The sequence below is a fragment of the Mustela nivalis genome, assembly GCF_964662115.1.
Source record: "Mustela nivalis genome assembly, chromosome: 6".
NCBI classification, from domain to species: domain Eukaryota; kingdom Metazoa; phylum Chordata; class Mammalia; order Carnivora; family Mustelidae; genus Mustela; species Mustela nivalis.
Window position 1 is genome coordinate 8,881,992 of NC_139025.1, and position 22,236 is coordinate 8,904,227.

The window sequence follows — 22,236 nt, forward strand, 5'->3', positions numbered from 1 at the left end:
TACCAATTTCATTCTCCACCAGTGTACAGTAACTAAATTACACGAAATCTACATAGTTACCTTCCTGCCCAGGTGATCAAACATCTGTGAAACAACAGGCCACTGCTGAGGATGATCTATGAACCTGAAGGTTTTAACTGGCTGGTTTGAACACAAAACAGTTGCTCTGCTTTGCCTGTGTCTATACCAAATTTGGCACGAGAGACTTCAGTACCAAGATACCATAAATGTTCTATCCACACTTTCTAATAAAAGATAAATAATGACAGAACATACTACAAAGAGAAATAAACACACGTGCACTGAAACCTAGGTCGAATTCACATCTCCTATTATACAACCATGGGCAAATTTATTAACCACTTGGTTTCCTCTATTAGACAATACCTGTGGGTTGTTTTATCATTAAAAACATAGAAAAACATTCATACAGTGCTTTGCAAATAAACAGCAGTTAATAAAAGGAAGAAATCAAGAAGAGTCTAAGAAAAGATTCATGGATCTAGATTTCTAGATACTACTTCTAAAAACAAGAAAGTGTTTTTTCACTACAACTTAGAAATAATCCAAATGATGTCAAATAAAGTAAAGATATAGTCATACTATAGCCACACAAAGAAATACTAAGCAGGCACATTGTATCTGTAATGTAATATAATTTGGACACATAATAAACACCCAAAAAGCAGGTCACAAAAGGGCATGTACCATCAAAAACCTTTTAAAAATACATGATATGTGATTACATATGTGCACCAAGAGACTATGCAGAAACACACACTGGAATGAGAAAAGTAGCTATTACTGGGTGATGAGAGTACAGTTAAGCTTTATTTGATAAATAACAACGTTTAGACTAAGTAAGTTATTTCTGAATGCTAATAATCCTTTTTGTTTCTAGATGATTATATTTAGATAGATAATACCTTAAGAAATAGAATAAAAATAAAATTTACTTAAACTATACTTTTGTTGTTTCAAATAGCAACAATACCATGTGAATAGGGGTTTTAAAAGGTAATTGGAGAATAAAGGGTTCTGGAAAATCTAATTACCTCAGATATAAATAGATGTTTTAATAAAATACAAATAGCTAAATAATGTTAAAGAACGTAACAATCTATTTACATTGACTTCTGAAAACACACAAAATGTTTATATGTTTTTACATGGAGTAAAGACACATTTAAGTATGGATGCTTAAACTCATTAATAACACCAAGGGGCAATCAAAAGACAAATGTCTGGCTTGATTATTTTAGTTTAAAAATAAAATCATTCAATGGCAAACTTTATGTATATTTTATTACAAATAAATAAAATGGCTTGAGAAAAGAACAGTACTTTTTGCCACTTTCTAGATTAGTTAACTCATAAAAGCATTAGGATGAGAAGAAAACAAGTCACATAAAGGCTTTAATGTACCAAGTTACTTTAAAAACAAAAGTGCCTTTTAAAACTGCATTTTAGACCAGACTCAAAAAGCAAGTACCTCTACCCCCAAGTTATGGTGATGGCAACAGAAACAAATACGAGCATTTGCTATGTGCTAAAGCACTAGTCGAAACCACTTTCTACAGGTATTAACTCATTTCATCCTCACAAAATATCTAATGAGGAAATTATCTTAATTTTAGAGAAGAAGCAAATCCAGAACGTGATGTTCATTATACAGGTGGCACAAGTCACAGCAGGGAAGCAGTGGAACTGAAACTGAGCCAGCCTATCTACTCCAAAGTTCTTTGCCTTGATTTGGATGCTTATATCATACTATATGCTACACTTTTCTTTCATATTCTCTTAAATAATATATTGTTTTACATTTTTTAAACTTATAAAATTAAAATTATTAAATTATTAAATAATACATATTCATCAGAACCTTTTAATTGAACATACTAATATATGTAGCTCTGACCCATTCATTTTCACTGCAATGTATATTCCATTATAGAAATTAGCCACTTATTCTTGAAATCACATAAAGTAAAAATGTAACTGTCATCTCTGCACTAAAATTCTAGTATGTCCTTTACAGTAAGTTTTAATAAGAAAAAAATGTCCTTTATAGTTATTTAAAGAAAAAATGTAATAAGTAAGTCAGTAAATAAATAAATTAAAGAAAAATAAGGCTGTAAGTTATTTGACAGGAAGCACTATTACCAGAACGACATGCTACATAACATTAACTCTGGTCACCTCTGTTTGTGATCTTTATATTCAATAACTTAATTTTTTAATAATACACATCTATACTCTTAATCAAACAAAGCCATTTTATAAAAAGTCATGTAATTTATCCACATGTTACATAATTTACTTTTTAAAGGAAAGGAAATTAGCTACTGATGTGGGTATTAAATAGACTCTGAAAGAGACTATAAGTCTATGTAAAATAAGGACAGAAAGCATCACCACTAGTCTGTCTGAGGTCTCCAAGTATGTGCAAGAAACACGACTGGGAGCAAGGTTTCACAAACTGGAACTGCTCCCTGGAACAGATTTTTTAAATGCTGTGATCTACTTCAAGCATGACTTAAACAGAGTCTCAATGCTGAAGTAGGGATAGGCTGAACACAGTAAAAACATTATGCTAGTAATGCTTTTGTAAGTACTTTCTAAATTTACCTTTTTCTTCTTCTGAAGAACATGACTAGGTAGTAGCTGATGGAGTTGCTTTCTTTTTACATGCATTGCTGCAATTTTCATGTCCACCTCAAACATCTTGCTGTTTATTGCTTGCCTATAAACTACACAATTATGAAATTGTTACAAGAAACGAAAACATTTTAACAAAGACAGTTAAACCAGGATAAGCTATTCTAAGTAAGGATCACTTTCTATCAATCCTGTGCATAAAACTATCAGGCCAAAATTACCTCTCATCTGACATAATCCATTGCCTAATCAAACTCTTAAGTACCTTTTATACCACGAGGTCTACACAATGAATAAAAGCACAAAGTATACTAACTCTTCCAGTTTATTACTCTTAAAATAATAACTTTAAAGAGGAACTCTAAAAAACAGCAGAATTTGGGGGGGGGGGCTTCTTCATACCCTTTTGTGCTACCACTATTTAAAATTCTAGCCCAATTATGTAACAAAAGCAGCAAAAGTCAAACTTGACTAAATCCAAAGATACCTTTTCAAAAATGTGCAGGATAAAACTTTAAGTATTCACCATCTTCTACTGTACAATAACTCAAATAACAGAGGTCACAGGCACAAAAAGAAAATGCTAAAAATAAATTCATCCAAATTAGTTCCAGAATATCCCCAAATGGAAAAATTAATTCATTCAGTCATATGACAAATTATTTATTGAGCACTTATACTGTTTCGCACTGTTCCAGGCATGGGGGATACAGTAGAGAATGAGAGACCAAAAGAACTTCGAGTCTACATTCTAGTAGGGACAATACAAAAAACAGGAAACAACAAAGTAAAAAAAAATTCATATCAAATGATGCTAGTGCTATGGAGAAAACTGAGTAGGGAAGAAAACAAGAAGCTCAGCATAGAAACTGAGAGGACATCAGAGCAGAGACTGAAATCAAAGTGAAGTAAGCAAAGATAACTGATGGAACCGCATTCCAGGGAGATCCAAGGTCAAAGACAAAATGTCCTCAGTTGAGAGCATGTCTGGGATGTTTGAAGAACAACAAAAAGGCCTTTGGAGAGAAGAAAAAAAATCAAAATCCATAATCCCTTAAGAGCAATTCTAGAAATCCCCAAAGCCCCCAAAACGTAAGTTCTTCCCAAAATTGGCACCAAAACTCATCTGGTAACAACAAACCCTGATCTAACCTATTTGTGGCTATATGGTCTCTACCTTTGCTTAATGTGAATCCCGAACAGTTCCCTGAAGAAATGCTAACTGTCATTGACTACCAAATGTTGCTCCAAGCCCTACAAGGAATATTACTAACTTTATTACCTTTCTGGCCCCAAGACATATGGATAAAGGATTTTAAACTTAAAACAGGAAATGAGGCCGGAGACATAATGAGTAGTCCAGATTAGGTAAAAGCTTGCAAACCACAGTAAGGAAGGACTTGAACTTCTTTCCAAATGAGAATGGTAGCCATTATAGTTTTTAAGCAGGCAAGACATGATCTGGCTTAATATCATTTCGTATGCTGGCTGAGAATAACCATTATACCATTAGTAGCTGGGCTAGGACAGACCAAGGAAACTATAGTTAATGAGAGTAATACAACAGAACAATGATAAATGGCTTGGACTAGTGGGAAAGCAGCAGATAGCAATTAGTAGCAGGAATTTCAACGGATATTAAAAGTAGAGACAAAAGGACTCTTCATCAAATTATGAGAAAAACAGGAGTCAAGGAGGACTCTAAGATTTCTAGCTTGAACAACTACAGGGATATAGCTGCCAATACCTGAGATCAAAAAGATCTAAAGAGAAGCTGGAAGAGACTGGAAGTAAGAATTTGAGTACCGAACATATTAAATGTTTTATTAGAAAATCCCACAAAGAATGCAAGCTGGTATAGCCACTCCCAAAAACAACATGGAGGTTCCTCAAAAGGTTGAAAACAGAACTACCCAAGACCCAGCAATTGCACTACTGAGTATTCCTAAAAGATACAGATGTAGTGATCTGAAGGGGCATGTACAGCCCAGTGTGTATAGCAGCAAAGTCCACAAGAGCCAAGCCAAAATATGGAAAAGAGCCCAGATGTCCATCAACAGATGAATGGATAAAGATGATGTGGTGTGAATATCCAATGGAATACTACTCAGTCATCAAAAAAAAAAAAAGAAAGAAAAGAAATCTCACCATCTCCAACAATGTGTACGAAACTAGAGGGTGTTATGCTAAGCAAAGTAAGTCAATCATCTGAAAGTAAGACAGTCATCATATGATCTCGCAGGTATGTGGAATTTAGGAAACAAAAGAGAGGATCATGCAGGAAGAGAGGAAAAAATAAAACAAGACAAAATGACAGAGGGAGACAAACCTAAGAAACTCTTTAAGAATAAGAAACAAACAGGATTGCTGGAGAGGAGAAAGGTGGGGGGATGGGCTAACTGGGTGATGGACACTGAGGAGGGCATGTGATGTAATGAGCACTGGGTGTGATGGAAGACTGATAAATCACTTAATCTCTACCTCTGAAACCAATAAATACATTATATGTTAATTGAATTTAAAAATAAAAAATAAATAAAATAATAAAAATAAAAAACAGAAAAAATCCCACAAAGGGGGAGCCTGGGTGGCTCAATCGTTTAAGCATCTGCCTTCCACTCAGGTCGTAACCTTTGGGTGCTGGGATGGGGCCCACATGGGACTCTCTGGTCAGCGGGGAGTCTGCTTCTCCCTCTCCCTTTGCCCCTACCCCCTGTTTGTGCGGGGTTGTGCATACTCACTCACACTCTAATAAAATCTTAAAAAAAAAAAAAAAGAAAAGAAAAGAAAAAAGAAAATCCCACAAAGTATTCCATTAAAATGTTTCAAGATCCAGGACAACTGAACACTTCCCTCCCAAAATAAAAATTCCTTGAAAATCCTGATGGTTCATTAGCACAATCTTGGATAAAAAATTGAGGATGAAATGCACAAAACAGATTTTCTAATTCAAGTATCTCTACACAATTTCTTAGTTTATAGTTCAAGATGACATCAGAATTTTTACTCTGGAAAAAAACACTTATGCACTATTCAGCAATGGAGTTACCACCCTCCAAATCTCACCCTAAAAAAATGTGTATGAGTGTTTTTGTTGTCAGTTATTAAGGGTTACTACTTGCTAGGGACACTAAATATCCCTCAGTGTTCCCAGTGTTCCTCACTAAGAATTGTGCCATCTGCCACTTATATTCCTAAAAATGAAAAACCTACTTATCGATTATTTGAGAGAAATCAACTCAATTTTTCATAAAAACAGAGTCTTTTTAATCTGAATTTTCCAAGGAGGCAACTACCATGGGTCTCATTTAGAGTTCATCTTGTCTCATTTGAAAACTTAAACTGCTACTGTATCACCAACAGCAAGGCTGTTGATAGTCAGAATCACAGCGGACAGCACCACACCTCCAGGAGCAGCTCCGGGACAGCACACTGCTAGTGATCCCACACACAGTGCAACCACCTTCTAGTCGCCACACCCGCACATTCATCTCTGTCTCTATACATGTTTACCATTCCCTTGAAAAGTTGTACATCTGTGTATAGCCTTTGCTTCTGTGAACTACACCTATTTGTTCTTTAGACAAACTATTCTATCTCAGTTCTCTCTCTCAGGGTATGGGTGAATCTGAAATGTAGCTCTAATCACCCGATACTCTACCTGTGAATCAACACTTGAGTCTACTATATATTTGATACAAAGAATAAAATTTCCTCACATCACCAGATGTCTAGCTTGTCAATGGCTAAGGTTCAAGATTACTGAGGCAGTCAGACACAGACTCAGTCTTCTACAAAATCAAATTCTCTTCTAACTTCAAAAATAACTGTTAATACATTAAAATGGTCCTACTTAACTTTAAAGCTACAATGCAAAAAAACCCTCCTTATACATTAGACATTACTGAAACTAATAACTAATCCAAAACATTACGATTATTCTGATAATCACTGTTTAATTTTCCCAAGTAAATTAACAGTTATTGCAAATATTACTATGGTACACATGAAGACAAATTAAAATATGCAAGTTACATGTTTGGATCATCCAAGGAGAGATATACCTGTATCTGTGAAAGACTGAATATCATAGGTGAGATCAACACTGAGATTTTCTGAGTTTTCTGTTTTTTTAAACACTAACCCAATCACCCACATGGTGCGAAATTCTTCCCTGCAAAGTAAGAAAAGTGTTACTATTTTATCAAGACTTCATGAAAATGTTATCAATGTGGTTGACAACCTGAGGTATGTGGAATACAAATGTGTCAGCAAACTAAGTGAAGTTCTAAACCAAAATTCCATCAAAACTATCCCCCCAATGCCTGTCCTTCATATTCCTATGACTATATACACAGGGTACTAAGAGCCAATGTTGATGATCCCAAGTATGAAAGGCACAACAAAATTATGTTCAAACTAACAAAGGAAAAGGAATAATGCATTTTAGAAAAATCTAAAAAGAGAGAGAGTATTCTAGACAAAAATTTTAACTAGAACTTAACATATAATCCTTAAAATTTTTAAACTCAGTTGAAAAGGTGGCACGAGGGGCACCTGGATGGTGCAGTTGGTTTGAGCATCTGACCATTGGTTCGGGCTCAGGTTGTGATCTCATGGGTCACGGGACTGAGCCAAGCCCTGGGCTCTGCACTAAGCACAGAGTCTGCTTGGGTTTCTCTCTCCCTCTCCCTGTGCTCCTTTTCCCCTGACCCCTGCTCTCTCTTTCTCTCTCTCTCTAAAACAAATAAATCGTTTTTTAGAAAAGAGAAAGAAGAAAGACGACATGAAAGTAATTTGACTACAGCACAATAGCAGGAACAATGGGTGATTCAGGTACTTTTGAACATTCAATAATCTATGTGCTGAATGGATCAGTCTTTTAATAAATTAAGACTGCAGCAACAAAAAGTGATAAAAAACTCACATAACAACTCTTTCACAGGACTGCAAAAGAAAATAATCTCTATCAACAAATAAGAGTAATGGCCATACCACGGTCACAAAATCTCAAACGATCAGTTCTCCTATACTTTTCAATCTTTCTTTAATGCTACTTTATCTTTTTTAACTTCCTTCACCTTCCAAATGCAATGAAGTATAGGCAAAGTAGAATCTCAAGTAAATAATACAGGAACTGAACCAGAAACTGAAAGACCCTTAAAAGAATAATGGGAGCCTTTTATTAACCAATCTTCCCAGTGTTTCAGAATCTAACACAAATCAGATTTTTGCAAGGTAAATTTATTTTAAATTTTTTTTTTAAAGATTTTATTTATTTGACAGACAGAGATCACAAGTAGGCAGAGAGGGGACGCCTGGGTGGCTCAGTGGGTTAAGCCGCTGCCTTTGGCTCAGGTCATGATCTCGGGGTCCTGGGATCGAGTCCCGCATCGGGCTCTCTGCTCAACGGGGAGCCTGCTTCCTCCTCTCTCTCTCTCTGCCTGCCTCTCTGCCTACTTGTGATCTCTCTCTGTCAAATAAATAAAAATAAAATCTTTAAAAAAAAAAAAAAAAAAAACAAGTAGGCAGAGAGGCAGGCAGAGAGAGAGGTGGGGGGGAGCAGGCTTCCTGCGGAGCAGGGAGCCCGATGCAGGGCTCGATCCCAGGACCCTGAGATCATGACCCGAGCCAAAGGCAGCAGCCCAAATCACTGAGCCACCCAGGCGCCCCTGCAAGGTAAATTTAAAGCATGTTCTCTTTCAAAAAATTAAGATGAAAAGCAAGACATATTTGGGATAGCAGCTATTCTGATGAATGTATACCACGGGTGAGAAGTTTCAAGAAATGCTAAAAGGCAGATATGCATCATTTGAACTCTAATTAATTAATAGGTATATCATTAGACTATTATCAAAGAAAAGTATTTTAATACTGATTTTTCTCAAGAAATAATTTTTCTCCTGTTTCCAATCTGGAAAACCTAATCTACGAATCTCAAATTGGTTTTGTGCCATATATGATCAACAGAATGGTGACTCTAGTTATTAAAAACTGCCTAAGCTTCTATGAGCACAAGTTAAAAAGGAGAGAAGGAAACTAGATGAAATTAGAAGACTGCTTACTTGTCAGGATTTTCTTTGGGTGCTGGAAATGACTGGGGATTCACATGCGCCAGCGTAATAAATTCATTCTTCTCCAAACTGCCAACCAGGATTCGGATTTTTGATTCCACCAAGCCCACCCTGAACAAATGTCACTTAGTATTAATGAAAGTTCTGGTTAATTTAAAAAAATAAAATAAAATGCACAAAGTCAAATACGTTTACACCAAGCAGTAAAATGAAGATGATACTTAAATACACGTGAGGGCAGTTCAACCATCTGAACTTGCATAGATAAAACCAGTCTTAGACTCTAAACAAAATTGCTGAAGCAAAACTGAGGAAGGATAATCAAGCCACATTTCAAACTAAGAAGGTTACAAAAGACATTCCTGCAAATATTTAAAAGAAAAAAAATCAGTAAGCTAAAACAAAGAACTTTAAATATAGTTAATAATATATGGATGTCCGTAAGGGAAACAAAAAACAAAGTTGTGGATGAATCCCCAAATATCTACACTTTGCTACAAGTAGGAAAGTTCCATTTTTGGATAAAACCAGACTGAATGGGAGGACAAGCTTTCTCCCATCTGTTGTGTTCTGAAGCTATCTGATTTTTGCTTATTTTCTCTGTAAAGTCTAATCTTATACTCACCATTCTAGGCGTTGTTTTTCTGTTGGTGCACTTGCTAGAAGTACAATATAATGCCTTTGGAGATAAAGACAACATGCTATTTATTTTATTTAACTGCTTTGTGCTGGATATTAACACCATAATGTAAGTTTTGTGACAGTTCTAGATCAGTATCAGTTTAGCAAGGGGGACTGCAATCTTAAGATATACATAAAATCCTAAAAGCTCAATTCCTCGTTTCTAACTATTGGTGGGTTTAGTTGTTCTGAAAAAGAGTGATTTTATAAATTATCCCAAAGCAGCTTAGTTCAAGAACAATAAACAAACATTAACTGATAGTCTGGTTCAAAGACTCCAGTGGAATACTTTATATCTATAAGCTGCTCACTAAAATATAATCCATTAAAACCAAGTTTTTTTAACAGAAATAATGTACCAAGCCTCTAGCCACAAAAACAAGATCATTAATTATACATATTACATCAGTAAGCTCAAAAACAGTTCAAACATACCATGCTTTTTAACTCAAATTAATAGATAGCAAAAATTAAACTGAATACTAAAGACAGGCCTCGTGATTTTTTTCAAATAACACCATAAATTTCTATTAAAAGGCAGACATGACTAACATGAGAGCAAAGAAATCTGATTTTTATGCAGAATCCAATCCCATTAAATTGGAGAAAAGGCAAGTTTTCATTTTATAAAATGCCATCATAACCAAATACTAAAAATTTAAGTCTTTTTAAAACAAACTATTTAGAACTAAAGTATAATTCATGTAATTTTATGATATTAAAAAAGTCCAGTCCAACGTACTCTTCCACAGAACCCATTTTAGAGGTGCAAGAAGCCAAACTTCTTACTAGAAAAACTACCTCACAAAAAAAGCAAACTGACATTACCTAGTATGGGCACTAGTCTGAAATACCAGAGTAGGATGGAAATTTTTTAATTAGTTAATTCTTTTTTTTTAAAAAGGCTGAAACCCTTATCTTTCACATATTATAAATAAGGTTTCGGACCAAAACCAAATGTCTGACCTAGGCCAGAAAAAGACTAATAACCCCAGTTCAAATTAGCCATTAAAAAAAAGAAAGAGCGAAAGAAAGAGAGAGATGTTTAGGTTAGGGACAGTGGGAATTTGGCAAGTTAAAGCATTTTTTAACCATTCTTCCTTAAAATACTCCATTTGATTACTTATTATTTACTCTCATTAAGTAATTGAAAAACAGTTATGATTCTTCCTAACTATGTAAGCCAAGTGAGACTTGTTTATGTACGTCATCTGTAACATAGGGTAATGCCTCTTAGTGGCAGGGAAAAAGTGAAGCTCAAATGATCTAACTTCAAGTATTTATCAACAAGGTAACAGAGGTAGTATGTATAAATACGAAAACATGTAGACATATGTGAATATGCAGCTCAAATCCATATAGACCAATACTTCCCTTACCACCAGTTTAAATTTGTTCAGTATTATTTGGATCAAACCAAATATACAGAACAAACACAGGCGGCTCAAATAAATAGAAGTTAATAAAAGTCACATAAAAGCACTAAAAGCTCATGCATTTTACGAACACAGAAACCCACTTTCAGAGCCCTTAAATTCTCTTAAATGCACTAAAATCCTCACGAGCTCAGTCAGCAACCTGAGCAGATTGGGCAGGTGGGGGGTGGGGAGGAAGATGGAGAAGAGCTCTCTGACAGAAGCGCGACAACTTACAATGAGAGACAACAAACTATAAAAAGCAGGCATGTGCACAAAAAGCAAAGTTGTCTGCATTCACCTAGGACAGGGACAAAAGTCTCTCAGTCCCTAAACTACTCTTACCACACTATTTAAATGGATGTTCTTAATCACCACCTGAGTCTTCAACAAATGATGCACAATATTCTCTATTTACAAAGGCAAAACATACAATCCATTTGAACAAAATTTTGGTGGAATTCAAAGTTTAAAATTTTGAAATTTAAAAAGTTCACCTTTGGTACTTATTGTAATGAGGGAGGCCTGGGGAGTGTGGTTATGTCCTTTACTCAGCCACATCTAAGCAATTTTAAGCAAAAAAGGATATATAAAATACAATTAAGTTTAATAGAAACAACCTGCCATTAGGAATCCATTTATAAAACAAATACTCATCCGGCTAAGAAACTGAAACCAAAATACCAACCAAATTTGTTAAGTTTTAAAAACCAGAACTGGTATTCAATTCCTAAGGTCCCTATCAGAAAACAGAGAGACCAAGAAGTTATTTCTAAATTTAGACTACTTTTTTTTTATTGCTGTCCCAAAAAACGTGATCTCCAATTTCCAACTGCCACCATCATTTATTTGCTCAAGATACTCAAATTCCTTCAGGAGACACTCTCAAGTCTTAATGCAAGTCATTAACTTTCCCTCAAATTTAAAGATCTCCAGTTTCCAGTAAAAAATTTTACTATAAAAATACATCTCCAATGAATTAAAACCTATTTAAAAATTCTTAAGAACAATTTAGCAGCTTTTATTACCTAATAACCTAACAAATACCTTATTTACCCAAAAAACAACATGTAAGCAGGTTTCCTGGCCATTTCATCACATTAATATTTTACCTGGGTAGATTATAGCTCAAATATGTGTACTGAAAAATCTAATCATCTTTGGAGAAAAATCCTTTTAAGTAACTCGGGACCCAAGAATTAAAGTTCAATATTTTAAGTTTTTAAAACATTTTAAGGCTAAATTCGTCTATTCACACACACTCCTTGAAATCATGAATAATCTTATACCTTAGAAAACATGCTGGCCTCTTGCTATTACCTTTCCTTCCTCTTTTTCCTAGTGAAATGAAATACCTGAAGTAAGTATTCACATTTCCTATGTGAATGATGATTTTACTGCTACGTGTCAACCTGAATTATCTTAAAGGAAAAACATGAAAAATGTCTTCTTATAATTATTTAAAATTGCACAAAGCAATGCTACCCCTTTTTCTCAAGGAACACTGAGATCTCCTGGAAGATGACTTGTCTGCTTTTTTAAGAAAATGAAATTTTCCCATGCTTCCTTCCCTTCTGAGAATGATAGGTAGGTATATTACAATTTAAAATCTAATATTTAACAAATGGCACTACTTTCAGGATATACTTCAAACAAGGCTTAACCAACTTAGACTCAAGAGAAAACGAAGGATTTCAATTCAGATGTACAGCCGATCTGGGGGGTATTACATTTGATATGTTAAAAGAAAAATTCAAATCAATGACTACCTCTACATTCTAATGATAGTAAGCACTAGATATTTATAGAGATGACATTTTTGGAGAAGTTAAAATACAAACAGGATTTGATATAGATAAAACTAGCGCCTTACTGTCACGTTTTCAAATCTGCTTTCTCGAGACTCACAGCTAAAACTTAAATTTTATGATAGAATTTCCTCTATTTGTTGCTACCTCCTCAAACCTAATCATACTTGTGAAGTTGTTTTTGATCACCTAAAATGATTTGTTTCAAGAGAACTCACTAAAGACAATAATCTATAATCCTTCATTCAGTCCACTGAAGACTTTTTAAGTACTATTTGGCGTACAGGACAACTTAAAACTTCTAAAAGACTAAAGATTAAACAAGGTTCAAAAAAAAAAAAAACCTTTGAAGTTATGGTAATGCAAATGTATTGTATTCAAACAGACGACACTATCAAGGTTTCAATTTCAACAATTAATCTTTCAAGTAAAGGAAGCCACTTGAGTACTTTCAAAAACTTCTTTCTACCCACCTTAGTCCTATGAGGAAGTGAGACAGGGAAAAAGAATGACTAGCTTAGTCTTTGATTCTCAGGTATTAAAAGATGCTGGTATTTTTCTAAAAAACCAGTTTCTTCCTTATTCTCCATACAAGCAATTACATACTTTGATGTTGTAGTCTTAAATATCAGAATATGTGTTTATTAGTTTAAATGTTCAAAGGTACTTCCTCAACATGAGTTAAAATAAAAAAACAACAAAAAAAGTTATCCGCCAAATGGAAAAGCACAACTTATGGGGAATAAGTAATAAACAAGAGCATTCAATGTTATGCTATTTAAATATTTACTGACAACGCAGTGCTCCCAGAACACAACAATTAAGCTGGCTCCATATTGCTTTTTCATGCAAAAGATACAGAAACAAAACACAGAGACATCATGAAGGTCATCATTCTTGTTTTTAATTGGGGAAAGAGCATAAAGCAATCTTGCTTAGATTATTACAAAACACAATCCAACACAAGATCAAATGGTCAGGAAAGTTTCAAGCATTAAAGAAAAAAATTTTAAGTGGGACTTTGGCAAGTTTTCAGCTCAGGGCAAATAAAAGTGCAAGTCCATTGTTTTTTTAAAAAGTAAGATTTATTATAGCTTACAATTTTCATCAAAACCAACACAATCAGGCTTTTATCCTGTACTAAGGTATTAAATCATTATATTAAAACCATTCGTAAAAAATATTACACCCACTTAGATTCCAAGAAAATTATTTGTAGAAATATCTGATGGGCTTTATTAACATTAGGGGAAAATGGTAGGCCAATCATGTGCTATAACTAATGGAAACACTTCACTGACTCTATGTCCGCATTTTATTAGCTCTGCTTATGGTTATATAGAATCTCAATGGTAAGTTTCCAGAACTTGCAAAATACTTCGTTTCCTAAGAGAGAACAGTAACTACAGATTTTAACTGCTCACTCCTCTGCCAAGGCATATGGATTGAGTGTTCTGGTGATGACTTAAAGACGCCTACAGAACTAGCGTTGCTACAAATGTAGGAGTTTGGTTACACCAGGCAGCAAACTATAGGGGCTACACTTCTCAACAAAGGAAAAATAAAGGGTTTACTAAAAACAGTACACCCTCTGTGACAGGAAGGAAAATTCTACGGAAGATGTTTAAAGGAAAATTTTAAAACTACGTTAGTCTAGCAAGAAGAGATGTCACATACGCTACCATTAAACCATTACTTAAGAGAGCAACATGTCTGACATGCCTTAAAATACATACTTGTACTTTTGAAAGAAGTTTGGAGCTTCAAAAAGTTTGGACCACTCTGCCTTACTCAGCAAAATTTCATCTGTGATAGCAAGACCTAAATTAAAAACATATTAGAATGTTGGCATGCTTCAGTCTAACAATCTAGAATTTTAAAGATCTTAAACATACCACATGCATTCACTATAATCCTAAAATCGTAACTTTAACAAACAGCAATTTCAGTCTATGACCTTAGAAGACAGAGATTCTCACATAAACACTTTTCAAGAAGGTGGAGGAGTTTTTGAGAGCCAAATTTTTGGTAAATTACCGTTACTCTAAATGCCATGCTCATAGGATGGCTCTCTCCGAAAAGTGAAGCACTGTAGTTAACCAAGAAAGAAAAATTTCCCATAAGCTCTGATTCTGGCCTCTCTAAAAACAAGCTTCCTGATGTTTCTAACATTCTCCCATGAAGAGAAAAGAATTTTACACTCCTAAGTTTGAAGTTGGTAGTGGTACAGCTACTTCTCTTTCCATGACTATTATCAATCAAATCAAATAATCCTATTCCAGCTACTTCCCTCAAAGACCATTTTTGGCAATGAAACTGGAACAGTACTGCTGGGATTCAGAAAGTTTACAGGTTCTTCCAAATAACAGGCATTTTGGCCCCAATCCTACTCAAAGTATATAGCTTGCTAAAAGCATCTCTTTTGTCACCAGTGGAGACAAGCTGGTATCATTTTAAAACTTTACAAGGCAACCGCACAGCACTAAAAGTAGCCCTTAAAGGGCCACCTAAGGGGAGAGCTTTAAACTGGTTAACTTTCTAGTCTATAATCAAAAATAATTGGCCTCAAAGGATAAAAACTGAGTTTTTCTAGTCAATTCTCAAATACATACTGTAATCAATAAACACCAAAACCCACTTCAGTGACTGCTTTCTTCATTTAAAACTGCATAGCCAACTACTGGGTCTACAATGGTATGTAGATCCTTCGTGTACAAAGGAGAGCATAAGGATAAACACTTACCTTGTTTAAACTCCTCAACCATGACCATCCGTGTTGAAACGGACACATTGTACGTGGAGTTCTGTTGTGGGTATGCTGGTGTAATTATAGGCATAAGATGGTACCTATCACTGGGGTTTACCTACATACAACAACAGCCAATCAGTTTCTTCAAGTACATATGCAACAGACACTTGGACTTTTTACCCCTTGTTAAACTGAACCAATGATTACATTTTACGTCATTCATAGCTGGAGTTGAGAAAGAAAAACCATGGAAGGCGACATTGTTTTTATAGGAATTCTTCACAGAATCTGAGATTTGGTCTCAACTAAAGGTTTGCTTCGATCATTTGGGCATGACTATTTTGGCAATCTTACTAGAAACAGTGTGCCTGCCAAGCAAAAAAGGTTCTAGTTGAGCATCTACTGATGTTTAGTTTTTCTTTTTTCAACAACAGAAATGGGGATGCACACACAATTACACTTTTTAAAAAGGTCATACTAAATAGTGTTCTGTGCAAAACAAATTTTAAACAAAATGGAAACATAATTTTTAATACATCATTAACTTATAGGAAGCATAAGCTTCTTAAAACATTCTGAGGTTGTACTATCTGTGTTATCATTTTAAGAAAAAATGAAATTACTTAGTAACTTATCTTAACCTGTATACTAATGATAACTGACATATTTCCACAAAGGAAACTATCAATTCACATCCTTCCAAAATTAAATGACTGAGGTTTGGAAAACTTGAAAACGGATAGCTTGATGTAATTAACAGACTTAAAACGGTCATAATTTTCAATACTGTAATAAAATAGGAAATTACTGGAGAAAAATAGAATTTTATAGACCTAAAAGTCTTACTGAAACCTCTATTTCTTTTATCAATTAATAAAGTGCATGTTGTTAACATCTAAACTGCATAAGCGGTTCCCCAAAAGCAGAACAGAAGCTCTTCTTTTATCCCAACCACGTTTTTGTAATCTGAAATATCCAAACCAATTTTTACAATTACATCATAGTAATTAGAGTGATACTGCTCAGAAGTTATCTGCCACATGTAAACGTTAAACAGTTTTCCTACCACAACCCAATTTTAACAGAATATTTAGATCAAATAAAAAAATACAGGGATTTTGAGTATCCTTTTATTTTTTTTAAGCACAAATGCCCACACAAACTTTGACTTACAAGGTAGTTCTATATAGAATAAATTAAAAATGTTAGTGAACTTGATATTATAAACTATGTACAATTAAAAGGAGTTTACAGGGTACATAATTATGCTTCTCACATCAGAGGACAATTATAGTTGAGGTTATCTAAAAGAAAGTGTAATACGGACATGTCCACTCATACATAAAAGGACGGGAGGTCTCCCTGAAGATTATGCAGATGATTTTTACTCGTTATTGCACAGTGCAAATTTGTAGGGGAAAAAATAATACACTAACCCTTGGGTCCCATACAGGCAAATTAAGATTGCATTCTTCAGGCTGTTTCAATAGCACTGGATTTGGCCATTCCCTGTTTAAAAAGATTGTAGCACTTGATAAGACTATTGGATATTACCATCTAAACGTATTTTGTTAAACATACAGCATTTGTGAAGGTGATCCTTCTTCATTCATTCTGCCCTCTTGATATTTATCATCTTTTACTCCTAATCTGTTGATGTTAAGACGACTTCAAATACTTTTCCTTTAACTATGAAATCAACTTAAACCATCTGGTAGCTTTCTCAGGCTGGTAAGTCATACATCTTCTCTGACTCTCAAAGAACTGAAAAAGCACTATTTAAATTAGAAAATACTATCCCAAGACATCTGATGTGTTCACCTCAACCTTCAACAGGATAAACCCCTCCTGGAAGACAAAAGTCCTAGCCTCATACTGGCTACATCCAAAGTCAAGTGAGGGTGAAAAAGTTAACTCATTTCGGCAAAGGAATATGAATAATTACAGAGACGGATTAGGGAAATTTTCTCTCACAACCTAAAGGCTCTAACATGAATGTGTGTGATGAAACTTTGTGATACAAATAACTTTGTTTTCAAGACGCATTCTACGAGTTAGCTACCTCAGTTCTTTAGCGAAGAGATTAAAAATTCAAAAATATTTGCCATCCTTCGTAGTAAGCTTAGCTTCTTAGAAATATTATTTACTATGTATGTGTAGCATTACAGAAATTATGACACTCTTTAGTCCATCTCATCAAAACTGATATATGATTAAGCACTATCAGATCTGTATATAACAGAATGTGTACTGAAAAGTGGGGCAAAGTTCTATATTATAAATCTCTAATAACTTAAATTTGTATAAAATAACTAAAAAAGAACTATTTTTGCAGAGGGAGGAGGTACAAGGTTTGGCAAGTACTGAGTGGGAAGACAGATCTCAAAGATCAATTTGATTAAAAACCAAGAAACCTAATCTTTTAGGCCAGAGCAACTAATATGAATTGGCAATCATTTTTTTAGCTTACTTTTCTTAAAAGAAATAATGATTGACAAATGTGAACATGGTGAAATGAAGACGCTTTAAAAAACAAACTCTCCTGCTTTAACAGCTAGTCTCAAAGGGATGACGAAATTGCTATTTTTTACACATTTATAGTTATTCTTAAAAGCTTTTTATATACATTTATAATATTTTACCAGAGATAAATGGGCAGCTGAAAGCAAAAAAAAAAAAAATTTCCAAGAAAAGAGCTACAGATTCAGAAGAGTCCGAAGAGTAAAAGAAGTGGTATATGTAATTTCATCCATACTTCCTAAAACTGATATAAATTAATTGGCTTTTAGCAGGCATGATGGCTAAAATTCTGGGTTTATTTAGAGGAAACGGAAGCACAAAAAAAGCACCTGCCTTACTATCCTGGGAAAGCTAGGGAAAAGGAAAGGAATTTAGGTTTGCCATTTTATATACAACATGATCTCCCCAACGCTACCTAAATGGCTACATCATGAACTAAAATTTGAATCTGAAACCAGCTGCAGAAATGTCATAGAAATAAGACTAAACTTCAGTGTCTACAATCAATTTTATTTTAATATAATCTAAACACATACCATTTAGAAAATACCAAGAAAAATTTATGTACAAGAGTTGATGCTATTGCATTTGGATAAAGCTGGCAAGTTCTTGCTACTAGCATAGCCCAGGAAACACCACCGAGGAAACCTAATATATTGGAATAGATGTTGTGGCCTGTTGATAAGGGAAAAGCAAAAAGAAAAGTCAGTGTTGAACAACAGTTGAAACGTTTTTAATAAGCTAGCCAACAAATTCTGAACTCACGTTTGGCCCACAGTTTGATAGCTCTCAGAGTTAACCTGAAGTTGTCAATGTTTGGTACTAGATGTAAAATTTCATCGGTTACCCTGCAACCTGATTAACAGGGAGTGAAAAAACAGAACGTTAAATCATCAAAAGTTTAATGATGATGTTTCTTTTCAATTTTCTAAGACCGATGTCAAACTTAAATAAAAACTATTTCACTGAATCAGTAACGTTAACTGAATAAAAAGGCAAATAAAAAATCTAAAACTTTAATCTCCTATCACAAATACTACTATAAACCAAACAATCAGCCTAATCTCAAACTTTGACTGTATAATTAAAACTTCTTCCCATCCAGATATACGGACAAGGGTTTAATCCATTTAAGTTTGCAGGAATTGTTCTTTGAGAACAGGGTAATAGAAATGTAAATACAATAGTGTTCAAAAGTAACCCCTTGAAACACAACAGCTGAAAAGGTTATCAAGAGTGTACGATCACAAGGGTTACGCAGTGAAACCTAAACCACTAGTAATAGAGTACAAATGTCTGTCTTTAAATGCCCCAGGAAGAAAAGAAGTAACAGTGCAAGATACTAGTAAAATATATTACCACATAGCCCCTCTGCAGTCTTAACTATTAAGGAAAGCATATTTTATCCGACTCACTATGGGTAAACAGCAGGGCTATAAAAAGTTCCATTTTAAATCTGAGGTAAAACCTATTTTGCATTTGACAAAAACTGTTACTATGCAAACAGAAGTAGGTTTTAACATACCATTAAGACTTCTTATGCATCTTATATCTAAATTCTTAAGCAGACTGTCATCTCGTAAGTCCAAGTCTTCTGGAATAGTCTGCAGTGCTAATCTTGCAAACAAAATATCAATCTAAAACAAAAACAAAACTTAATATTCCATACCCATTGGACTATTTTTAAGGCATTTCTTTAACAAAGAAAACACTTGAAATCTAGGATCGTCTCATCAACTATGAATATGACAGTGCCTCCAAAAGTCCAAAGTCCACTGATTTTTATCAAAGGTATTTTAATCAGATGTTAAAACACTGCATTATGAAAGAGAACCTGAATAAATACTTCTCTTTTTTTTTTTAAGATTTTATTTATTTATTTGACAGAGAGAGATTACAAGTATACAGAGAGGCAGGCAGAGAGAGAGAGGGAAGCAGGCTCCCTGCTGAGCAGAGAGCCCGATGCGGGACTTGATCCCAGGACCCTGAGATCATGACCTGAGCTGAAGGCAGCGGCTTAACCCACTGAGCCACCCAGGCGCCCAATACTTCTCATTTTAATCATGCTTACTAATGCATCTACTGGATATACTACATTTGTTAATGCATCTACTACCAGACTATTTAAAATTAACTGTTTAGTTCTCTATATATATAAATTGTGAACGGATTATATATTAAAAGGTGCCCAACTGTAAGGCCAACATCCTTTTATTTAGCCCAAATATACCTGCCAATAAAAAGGGGGTTCCTTGTATTTAAGAACTCACATATCTACCATTACAGTAGATTTTCCCAACTTACTTTTGATTAAATAGAAACAAGACAAAAATAAACACTAGCTAATTTTGAAGGCTTATAGATGCAACCGACAAACTCCTCCCCAACTCCTCGCTGGGCATGGAACCCAATGCAGGGCCCAGAACTCCTGACCCTGAGGTCAAGACCAGAGCTGAGAAGAGTCAGACACTTAACCAACAGAGCCACATAGGCACCCCTCCCTTTTTTTCAAGGAAAGGTGAGGGTATGAACAAACTTAGTATGGATTCGGTCATTACTCCTGAGGGTATGATTTCATGGTTCCAAAACTCGGATGCTGCCAGAAATAAGCCTTTTTAGAAAATCACTTTCGAAGGCAGTATTTTAAAAGAGCTTATTGTGAAAAATCATTTAAAACATGCACCTACAGAACAGAAAAACAGCTACATGCTTTTATAAATAATTAACTTGTGGTATAGCATAAATGTTCAAATGAAAGAGATTCCAAAGTTCAGGTGCTCCCCGAATTTAGACAGAAATAAAGATTATGTGCTACAAAAACATGTAACTCAAAAAGCAAGGCAACAGATATTGACATTTTCAGTTAGGATAAAGTGATTTTTAAAATGTTCTAATGTAAAAACATTCCCTAAAATAGTGTCATTTTTATATACAATGTATGGACAGAAAAGTACCACATTAAATATTTCAAGTAACCATCTGACTTTCATCTCCATCCTGAAAAGTTCACACAATTGCGTCGGGTCTTTCACAAAAAAAACAATCCCCCCCTTTGGTAATGTTCTTTTGAGGAAAACAGGAAACTGCCTTACCTTACACATTGTTTTATATTTATTTAAACAGTGACAGCAAAATCTACCTGAACAAACCTCCATTAAATTTAACATTTTACATCTACTTAAGGTTAATCATTCAACTTAAGACGACGAAGCTGGCCATCTTTATGCAGCAAGTAATTAGAAGTCGCCTTTTTTGCAGAACGATGAAGGATTATTCTTCCAGTTCCCCAAATTTTACAATCTTCACTACCAGTGACTTTCCAGAACTATTATATATGACAGAAATAATGTAAGTAACTGAAGTTGCTTCACTGTCTTACAGCTTGTTCCAAATGCCTTCTCTACAAATGTGGAGAACAGCAGACAGAAATGAGTATCATCTAAAGAATCTAAACTCTGTAAATCCTCCCCCACCAGAAAATATCTCAGCATACACACTATAAGTCAGTTTTCTCTCAACTTCTTAAATATTTAATTTAAATGAAGTCAAGGCAAAGTTCCATTTACAAAAATATATTACTACCTTAATAAGACTAAAAATATTTAAATTTGCAAATGGAAAACCTGCTGAGTGAACAGTTTTGTAAAAGCATTTCATAGTAAATGTTTAGTTATTTCTGCCTGTATTTTAGCTCTTCATTTCATGAGATTCTTTGAGAAAAGATTAAGGGGCACCTCGGTGGCTCAGTTGGTTGAGCATCAGATTCTTGATCTCAGGATCTTGGGATCGAGCCCCACACTAGGCTCTGTGCTCAGCAAGGAGTCTGTCTGAGATTCCCTCCTGCCCCCTTTCCCCTCCAGCGTGTCTCTCTCATTCTCTCTCTAATAAATCTCTTTAAAAAACAAAAACACTAAAACTGGGGTGTCTGGGTGGCTCAGTCAGTTAAGCACCCGACTCTTGATTTCGGCCCACATCATGAACTCAGAGTCATGAGACTGAACCCAGCGTGGAGCCACCCAGGAGTCTCGCTCTCCCTTCCCACTCCCTCTAAAAAAAATAAATAAAAATTTAAAAAAATAAAAAAGACTAGAACTGATTTCTACAAAGAACAGATAAAAATAGATTTAAAAAAACAGATAAAAAATAGTATCACAGCAACTTACCAATTAAAATAATTTTTAACCTACAACAATCAACGTTATACAGAGCAAGAACTGTCTATTTGAATTACACCTTACCTCTATCCCATCAAAACACAGTTTGATAACTGGTACAAATGCCTCTTCAACAGCCTGTAAGAAGATTAAGGGAGTTCAGTGTCTCTGAAACTA

The 22,236-nt window shown here is 34.7% G+C and overlaps 1 protein-coding gene across 4 annotated transcripts in view; it reads right to left on the reverse strand.

Moving 5' to 3' along the window:
* The window catches only part of PAPOLA (poly(A) polymerase alpha), a 57,043-nt gene that overhangs the window by 14,456 nt on the left and 20,351 nt on the right, over positions 1 to 22,236 (reverse strand). For all 4 annotated transcript variants that reach the window (XM_082733227.1, XM_082733226.1, XM_082733225.1 and 1 more), the window contains exons 6-16: positions 22,144 to 22,197; positions 19,431 to 19,542; positions 18,671 to 18,760; positions 18,442 to 18,580; positions 16,822 to 16,894; positions 15,380 to 15,500; positions 14,373 to 14,457; positions 9,358 to 9,411; positions 8,724 to 8,843; positions 6,723 to 6,832; positions 2,629 to 2,750 (exon numbers count right to left, since the gene is read on the reverse strand). In XM_082733227.1, coding sequence (XP_082589353.1) covers positions 2,629 to 2,750; positions 6,723 to 6,832; positions 8,724 to 8,843; positions 9,358 to 9,411; positions 14,373 to 14,457; positions 15,380 to 15,500; positions 16,822 to 16,894; positions 18,442 to 18,580; positions 18,671 to 18,760; positions 19,431 to 19,542; positions 22,144 to 22,197 — 1,080 coding nt within the window. The remainder of the gene's footprint in view (positions 1 to 2,628; positions 2,751 to 6,722; positions 6,833 to 8,723; positions 8,844 to 9,357; positions 9,412 to 14,372; positions 14,458 to 15,379; positions 15,501 to 16,821; positions 16,895 to 18,441; positions 18,581 to 18,670; positions 18,761 to 19,430; positions 19,543 to 22,143; positions 22,198 to 22,236) is intronic.